General features: G+C 52.3%; 1 protein-coding gene across 2 annotated transcripts; it reads left to right on the top strand.

The window, feature by feature from the left end:
* Window positions 1-1429: 1429 nt before the first annotated feature.
* Emx2 (empty spiracles homeobox 2) lies at window positions 1430-8183 on the top strand. 2 transcript variants are annotated; one of them, XM_057780072.1, is made up of 3 exons: window positions 1430-2483; window positions 4468-4652; window positions 6660-8183. In XM_057780072.1, exons 1-3 carry the CDS (start codon window positions 2075-2077, stop codon window positions 6825-6827), a joined length of 762 nt encoding a protein of 253 aa, XP_057636055.1. In that variant the 5' UTR covers window positions 1430-2074; the 3' UTR covers window positions 6828-8183. The 2 variants fall into 2 exon arrangements, with proteins under 2 accessions (XP_057636055.1, XP_057636056.1); XM_057780073.1 differs by lacking the exon at window positions 4468-4652 and having other exon boundaries at window positions 6660-6763.
* The last annotated feature ends 407 nt before the right edge of the window (window positions 8184-8590 follow it).

Below are 8590 nucleotides of genomic sequence, written 5' to 3'. Positions count from 1 at the left end.
ACATCTCTCTTCTGCAGAGCTAGTTCTCCCGGGTCTCAGGCAACCTAGTCACCAAACACAGACATTTTATCCCTCTTAAGGATAAATGGCTTCGACCTGGGAGTAATAGATTTAAAGAACGACAGGAAAAAAAATTTTTTTATCATTAATTGTAAACGTGCAAAATACCTGCTGGTACTTCACTTTAGAAGAATGTAATTGGCAAAGGGTAGGTGGGTGGGGGAGGCGGCTGATGAATAGATAATAGATCTTTAACCACCAATAAACAGAGAGCAGCGCCAGCAGGCTGGGGGATGTGATCATAATTATGCCACAGCGTGAGCCAATGGGGACGGGAGAAGTCGGCCCTAAAATCATCCCAAAACCGAAGGCGAGCTCGAAAATGCGGACAGGGCCTAGGACCGGAGACGCGATCCTAAGTGCCTAGTTGCGAAACCTAGGTTTGCAGAGCAACCCAGCCCCGGGACCACAGATGTCAGAATAAAAATAGGTACAGTACTAATAACAACAACAATGGTAACAATGTCAACGCTTCTAACGACAACGGAACGAAAACACAATCACCACTTCAGCTTCTGACCTAGGACCCAAGACTCCTTTCCCAATTATTCCCACGTATCCCAGAGAGAACTGTTTTGGGGAAGGAGGTGAGTGCCCTCAGGACAGGAAAAGCAGGAACTCTAGGGTGAGAGTTGGAAGTCCGCGGCTACCGTACAAGCACAGCTGGCTTCTCAGGTTTCCACTTGCAAACGAACCAGCCGGGTCAAAGACTTCAAGCGCGTGGACCCTGGAACCTCGAAGCTACGCTTGGTTGGAGGGGTGGGAGGACCCCCCCTCCTCGCGCCTAGGAAACCTCGGGAGTTTTGCTGGGGGTGGGGATTGGTATGAGTGCAGCGGGTTAGCCCTAGTCCGCAACCAGTCCCCGCCCGCTTACCCTCGCCGGACTCCCGAAACCATCTCAGTGACCTGGACGCCAGGCGGCAGGGGACAGTCTCAGTGGAGCTCTGGGAGTGAAGAAATCTGCGCGTCTGTCGGTGCTTCGGTCCTAGCAGCTTCGGCGCCCGCGCCGCAGGTTTAGGATCCAGGGGTCCGCAGCAAAGGCTGCGCGGGGCGAAGACTCTGCAGGGACCCGGGTGCCCCGGAGGGAGTGGTGTTAGTGCAGTAGGAGGCGGTGGCTGAGGGGAAGGAGGTGGAGAAAGAGGAGGAGGAGGAGGAGGAGGAAGAGGAGGAGGAGGAGAACGAGGAAGAGGAGGAGAAGAGGGAAGCGGAGGAGGCGAAAGAGGAGGAGAGAAGCCGCAGCGAGCGCCGAGGGAGCGAGGGAGCTAGCCCGGAGCGACTGGCGAAGGCACCGAGAGGTCGGCGGCCGAGCGGGCGGCTGGAGGCACAGTCGGGGCAGCGGCGCCGACTCCGTTCCACTCTGGGCCGGGATCCAGGCCTCCGGGTTCCCAGGCGCTCGCCTCCCTCTGACGCACTTTAAAGAGTCTCCCCCCTTCCACCTCAGGGCGAGTAATAGCGACCAATCATCAAGCCATTTACCAGGCTTCGGAGGAAGCTGTTTATGTGATCCCCGCACTAATTAGGCTCATGAACTAACAAATCGTTTGCACTACCAGTGAAGAAGCGAACACTTCCATGGATTGTCCTTGGACTTAGGGCGCCCTGCCCGCCTTTTGCAAAGGAGAGAAAACTTTTTTTGGCCTCCCCCGAGAACCCCCCCCTTCCCTGCCTTTAACTCCAATCTCCCCCCACGCCATCTCGCTCAAAAAAATATTACCCCAATCCACGCCTGCAAATTCTTCTGGAAGGATTTTTCCCCCCTCTCTCCAGGTTGGGCGCGTTTGGTGCAAGATTCTCGGGATCTTCGGTTTTGCCTCTCCTCCCCCTCCCCCCTCCTTTCCTTTTTCCTTTCCTTTCTTTCTTCCTTCCTTTCTTTCCTTTCCTTCCCCCCCACCCCCACCCCAAACAAACGAGTCCCCAATTCTCGTCGGTCCTCGCCGTGGGCAGCGGGCGGCGAAGGCAGCGCGCTGCGGTCGCCGGGAGCAGGGAGCCCTGGGCGCCCGCTCCTCGGCGCAGCATGTTTCAGCCGGCGCCCAAGCGCTGCTTCACCATCGAGTCGCTGGTGGCCAAGGACAGTCCCCTGCCTGCCTCGCGTTCTGAGGATCCCATCCGTCCCGCGGCGCTCAGCTACGCCAACTCCAGCCCAATAAATCCGTTCCTCAACGGCTTCCATTCGGCTGCTGCAGCCGCCGCCGCGGGCAGGGGCGTCTACTCCAACCCGGACTTGGTGTTCGCCGAGGCGGTCTCGCACCCGCCCAACCCCGCCGTGCCGGTGCACCCGGTGCCGCCGCCGCACGCCCTGGCCGCCCACCCCTTACCCTCCTCGCACTCGCCACACCCCCTCTTCGCCTCGCAGCAGCGGGACCCATCCACCTTCTATCCCTGGCTCATCCACCGCTACCGATATCTGGGTCATCGATTCCAAGGTACGTGCCACGTCGCGGAGCTGAAGCGCGCCGTTCTGGTTGCCTCCTTAACGGGGCCGGGCCTGCTCCGGGTGGGCTCTCCTGGAGGCCTGGGAAGAGGTTAGTCAGTGTGTTGAGTTCTCAAACCAGGCAGCGAGGGGCCCGCGTGGCGTAGGTCCCCAATTTCTGAAGTCGAGGTTCGTTTGGGTTATTAACTTGTCCACCACTTAACCTCTTGGAAAGGGGCGCGAACGAGGTGTCCGGTGGTATGCGCCGAGGGTCAGGCTGGCAGGGACAAGCTGCCTGCGGGCGAAGTCCGCTGTCAATAAGCCTGAGCCCACAAGGTCCCCAGAATTCTGGTCCCCTGAACCGTGTCCCCGGCCGATCTACCGTATCTCAGGGATTCAAACCCGGCCACATGGCCAGGTTTACTGGACTGTTGATCTCCACTCTACACCCACTCCACGCCCCTCCAGCCCAGACCAGAGACTTTAGGTCTTCAAATCCTTTATGTAGGCAAAGGGATGCTCGAAACCTCAGCACAAACTGTTTCCTTCTTCCAGCTCTGGAGGCCCAAGGAGGGGCGGAACAGAGCAAGTAGAAATCTCCGCAGCTCCACTGACTCTCCCCTCGACCTGTTTAACTGGGGACCCCTCAGGACGCGGCGGGAAGGAAGGTTTCGGCTGGTTTCTGTTTGGTTGATTTTTTTTCTTTAAAAAAGAAAAAGAAATTAAGAAAAAGAAAAGGAAAAAAACTAATCGAAACAAGGCCCGACAATGGGAAATTTGTTTGGGCGTCTTTTTTTTTTTTTTTAAAAAAAAAAACTTCCAATTTATTAATTTTGTTTGCTTCTGGGTAGGGGTTGGTAGGAAAGGTAAAAGTTTAGGAAAAGGGTTCGAGTATTTAGTTTGTCGATGGAGAGCATAAAGGACCCAACTCAGGCGGGGCAGGATCAATACCAAGGGACTGCATTACTGTCAGAGTCTAGAATCGGGTAGCTGCCACCTCAACATTTTATACACATATGTATATACATTCAAAAACCCTCAAACAAACAAACAAACAAAAACAAACAAAAACACAAACCAAAGCAATACACTTTTCTCTTTCAGTTCACTACTGAATTTACCTCCACCCCCGCTGGGAAAACCGGCTGTTTTTTTATTGTTTTGATTTTGGTGAATAGATTTACTTTCTTTAATAAGAAAAGTCGAAATACCCCAGGCTTGCCTTCAAAGTTTAGGGCTCAGCTTCCCCATTCTCAGCCAGCTATGTTTTTGGTCGCTCCGCCACATCAGGAGCAGCCCGGATCTTTGTGGGCCGGAACATTGCGGGCGAGTACTCAACTCAGTCACCCCGAGTCTCCTGTTCCTCCACTCTCCTCTCTTAGCTTTCTGCAGCCCAGGAACCCCAGAACCGAGTACTCTAGAGACAGTCGCCTTAGAAACCGGGCATCCTCGCCTCTGGCCCGGTTGCAACGACTAGACCGGCCTCTGCAATTTCCCAGCGAGATAGCAGACAAAAATTCTTGAATAAATTCGCGAGAAAACTATGGGTAGAGTCCCGCTGTTCTTTCCACGCTCAAGTAAAAAATTTAAATAGGCTAGAAACTAGGCAATCTATTCTTATTCTTATTTTTGGATGATGGGCACCAATCTCCTCGCCCGGGCTCTATCCTCCTGACTTCTGCTCCCGACACACCCGGCGTGAAAGTATCCAGGCCTGCGGTGCCAGGGCAGTGGCGGAGCCCGCGGAGGTCCGGAGTCGGAGGACCTCAAAGACAATCGCTAGTTGGGTACCGCCCAGATTGGAGCCCCGGGTACCAGGGTCGGCCGTTCAGCCGGTGTCCTTTTCAAAGTCCAGGGAGTGCCACCGGACCGGCGGGTTTGGCGCTGCGGACTAGTCAGAGGCCCAGGGAACTACGTTGGGCCAGCCCGGCTCCGGAGAAGCCCGCGACTCGGGCCTGGGAGGCCCCCTAATGGTACTTCTGCTGTGCACCCTGCAGGGAACGACACAAGTCCCGAGAGTTTCCTTTTGCACAACGCTCTGGCCCGAAAGCCGAAGCGGATCCGAACCGCCTTCTCGCCGTCCCAGCTTTTAAGGCTGGAGCACGCCTTCGAGAAGAATCATTACGTGGTGGGAGCGGAAAGGAAGCAGCTGGCGCACAGCCTCAGCCTTACGGAAACTCAGGTGAGTGTGGCCCAGCAGCTAGGGTACCCCATCCAGACCCAGGCAGACAGCGCCAGGTACAGCCACCACTGCTGAGCTCCTAGAGGGTTCGTGGAGTGTATTCCATGCCAGAGCTTCGGATCTGTAACTTTCCAGGTGCTTGGCGTTGTTAGGGTAGTATGAGCTGCAGGGATGAGTTCGTTCTTCTGCTCCGCTGCTCAGGCCCCGGGAAATCCAAGCCAACCCACCTCCGTAGTTTTGCTGAGAGTGTTGGTGAGAACCACGGAGGCTCAATTGGGATCTGAGATGTGGCTAATTGCAGCAGGGTGTTCTGGTGACTAGGGCTCAAGGCTGGCGAAGGTAGGGAATGGTTTTGATACACGTTCTGAAAGATTCTCCACCCACCCGATTATTCTTCTTAAGGGAATGTCGGGGAGTCAGAAGCCGGGGGCCAGGCGGCTGGACGATCTTGAAAACTAGACAGTTCGCAGAGAGATAGCCTTAGGGGACACGGTCTTCCCTGCGCAGCAAGTGTTGGCAGCCTAGCTTGGGTTAGTCCCAAGGCGGGGAGGGGGTTTCGGTCTACAGTAGGCGCTACCGGGCTCCCAGACGCCAGGCAGGGTCAAAGTTCTCAGCAAACAGTAGTAACGTTTGGGGGCAGAGTAAGTTGTACTGCTTTTACTGAGAAGCTCAAATCAGGTTTTTGTTTTTTGTTTTTTTTAAGTTTCCCCTCCACGGGGTGTAAGAAATAACAAGAAGACCTTGCGGGTTTGTGCAGGGCGGGCACAAGGCAAGGCCCAGCTGATTTCTCCTGGACAGCCTAGGCAGCGGTGGTCTTTGTCCGCCTTGCTGCCCACACTGCCTGGAGTCTTTGTGTGCGTGTCAAGCCCCGAGCGCACCGACGCACGCTTTGGGCAAACGCAGAGGTGGGGGTTGGGGGAGTGAACTGTCCTCCCCCTTAATTAGCAAACTCAAAGCAAATTAAACTCAGCCTTGCTCAGGCTCTGCACTTTGGGGGAGAGGGGCGTTGGGGAGAACAAGTAGGACCTTGTGGAAGTCTTAAAGGTGGGAATGGAGTGGTATCTCAGGAGCTCAGGGGCTCTAACTGGGCCACCGCGATCAGGGCACCGGCTGCAGTCACTACTGTCTTCTTCCTCTGTAACCACATTGCTGGGCAAACTTGGGCCGTGCTGCTGAATAGAGCATCACCCAACTTCCCCACGAGGCAGTTGATGGCAGCTGACTTCAACCTCAGAGACTCTTAGCTGCAGGGTCCAGGGAGGGTCCAGAGGGAAGAGATGTGACTGAAGTTGAAGCTGACCCTACCCTGTTTGGGGACTGGACAGAAGCCAAGGGAAGAGGCGCTTCTCCTTCTCCCTCTGTTGTTCAGTTTCTTTTACTTCCTTCCTAAGTCACAATCTCCCTGAAGCTTTCCCTTCAGCAGGCCCCGAGTGAGGCCTGTAAAGTCACTGTCCATTGGGCTCCCTCTGGGCGGGTCTCTAGTCCTGCTCACCTGCCAGTATCCCCCAGCAAGGCCCGAGTACAGGCAAACCCCTATCTTCTATGCAGGCCTTGGCCTGGTAGAAGAGGCGCTATATTTAGGCAACTTCAGACTGACAGAAAATAGAAAGCACATTAGGCCCGGCTAAAAAGACTGAGATCTTTTCTGCAATCACTGGCTGAGCAAGCAAGAAACATACTTTATTTTTTCCTTATTTAATTATTTTTTAACACAGTTTTGCATGCTTTGCAAAAAGCTTTTGCTCTAAGTGGGATGTGCGTGGGAGACATGACTCCAATGAGGATACTGTGGCCCTTGGGGAATGTTCCTTGGTAGGTTTTGGAAGGAAAAGGGACTAGGTTTCTCACCTGCAATCCCTGCTCTCAGAGAGGAGACTTAGGAGTGGTCAGCCCTTAGGGTATGTGTCCGGGGAGCTGTGGTCAGGCCTGGGCAAGGGGCAGGCCTTTGGCGGTTGGTAGGAAGGCACCGTGAAGCATCTAACGATGCCCGCTTGCCTTTCCCCACAGGTAAAAGTATGGTTTCAGAACCGGAGGACGAAATTCAAAAGGCAGAAGCTAGAGGAAGAAGGCTCAGATTCTCAACAGAAGAAAAAAGGGACACACCACATTAATCGGTGGAGAATTGCCACCAAGCAGGCGAGTCCGGAGGAAATAGATGTGACCTCAGACGATTAAAAGTACAAACCTAATCCCACACCAATGGACAGCATGGAGCAAAAGAGACAGGGAGAGGAGGGGAAGAAGGAAAAAAACCCTACAAAACAAAACCAAACTGCACACACATTCACCAAGAAAGGGAGAAAGGGGAATCTGAGCAGTGGCTCTCAGCAGACTTTGGACAGCGAGGGCACTGAACCGAGGGCTGCCACTGCGCACGCACCAGGCCATCAGGCGCAGGCACAAACGAGATGGCAGAGGACCGAGGCCCCTTCATCAACGTGCAACCCTCCTCTAAAGAGGCAGCTGAGTGAGTGAGAGAGACAGAGACTGGGAGGGAGAGCACGAGAAAAGGGGGGGGGGGAGAGAGAGAGAGAGAGAGAGAGAGAGAGAGAGAGAGAGAGAGAGAGAGGAGAGAGAGAATGATCCCGTCCTCCTTGTGAGGCAAAGGCACATTCTGACAAGAGAAGCTGTCAGTCAAATGCCAAACCAGGGAAACAAGATGATTGGCAGGTATTCCGTGTATCAAAGTCCATTTAGAAACGACAGTGATTTTTTAAAAAGGCACAGGACTTTTAATTTTGCACTTCACAGTGTTTCCCCCATCTTTAATTAGAAATAACACAAAATTCCATGTCTAGCCCCATCCTACACCTGTTTCAAAAACTTGAATTGCATGTAGCAGTTGTTGGGCGAATGGTGTCTAAAAAAATGAATTGTAATTTTATTTTTCTGTTAAAGACAGGTTCTGTGTATTTTTATTTTTTTTCTGAGAACTGTGCAGACTGTAAAAAACACTTTTTTGATACCTTCTGTTGTCAAAGTGATTGTGAAAGCTAAATGAAGTAGGCTCGGAGATAGTGGTCCTCTTACAGAAGAATGAGGGAGCAGGATTGGGATGGAGGGCGGGGGAGGGTGCCCCTGAGAAGATCAGGACTTATGCTGGGGTTAAACAGCAGCAGCAGCAACAATAACAACAAAAACCTAAGTTAATTCTATTTCTTGGATATTTCCTTTCCTAACATTCTGAGACTTAAAGCCACCAAAACCTTTCCTTTCAGTGGTTGGAGAAATTGACTGCATCCATCCAGCCACCCGGTGTGATGACTGTTCAGAACCTTAAGACTGTCTGTTGCAAACGTGGAAGGAAAGACTGTAGTTAACGGGGTGGTGGTAGTGTGGCCAACAACATGGGGGTTTTCAAGCACTGAGCTTCTCTTCCAAGACCATAGACTTACTAAAGAGGGTGACAAATGCTTCCTTAGTGTCTTCTATACCAGAATGTAAATATTTTTGTGTTTTGTGTTAATTTGTTAGAATTCTAACACACTATATACTTCCAAGAAGTATGTCAATGTCAATATTTTGTCAATAAAGATTTATCAATATGCCCTCAGAGTAGTTGTCTTGGGAAATTGAAGTGGATCTTTACAAAAGTGACTCTCTATGTCCAGTGTGGTCCTTCTTCAACTAGGCTCTAAGAAATCCTGACTCCCCACCCACAAACAAGCCATGCTGATGGGTCTGGGGGAGCACATATTTTAAAGAGGTGTGAGTGGACCAGGGAGATGGTTAAGACGACCAAACTCTTTTAGAAGAGGGACAGGTGAGAGTTGTCCAGGCTACTTCGTTGAAGGAGTTTAGTTTCAAGTCCAGCCCCCCCCCCAAAAAAAAGCTAAAAGAAAATTTTTACTCCTCTTTACCTCTGTTTTTTTTATTTTCTTTTTTAAGTTTAGAATGTAGTATGAGTTGAACAATATTCTCCAGGAAAGCTCTTATAA

This window comes from Chionomys nivalis, chromosome 8 (assembly GCF_950005125.1).
Source record: "Chionomys nivalis chromosome 8, mChiNiv1.1, whole genome shotgun sequence".
Lineage (NCBI taxonomy): Eukaryota > Metazoa > Chordata > Mammalia > Rodentia > Cricetidae > Chionomys > Chionomys nivalis.
Note: the sequence above shows the minus strand (reverse complement) of the source record. Positions and strands in the feature narration are given on the sequence as shown.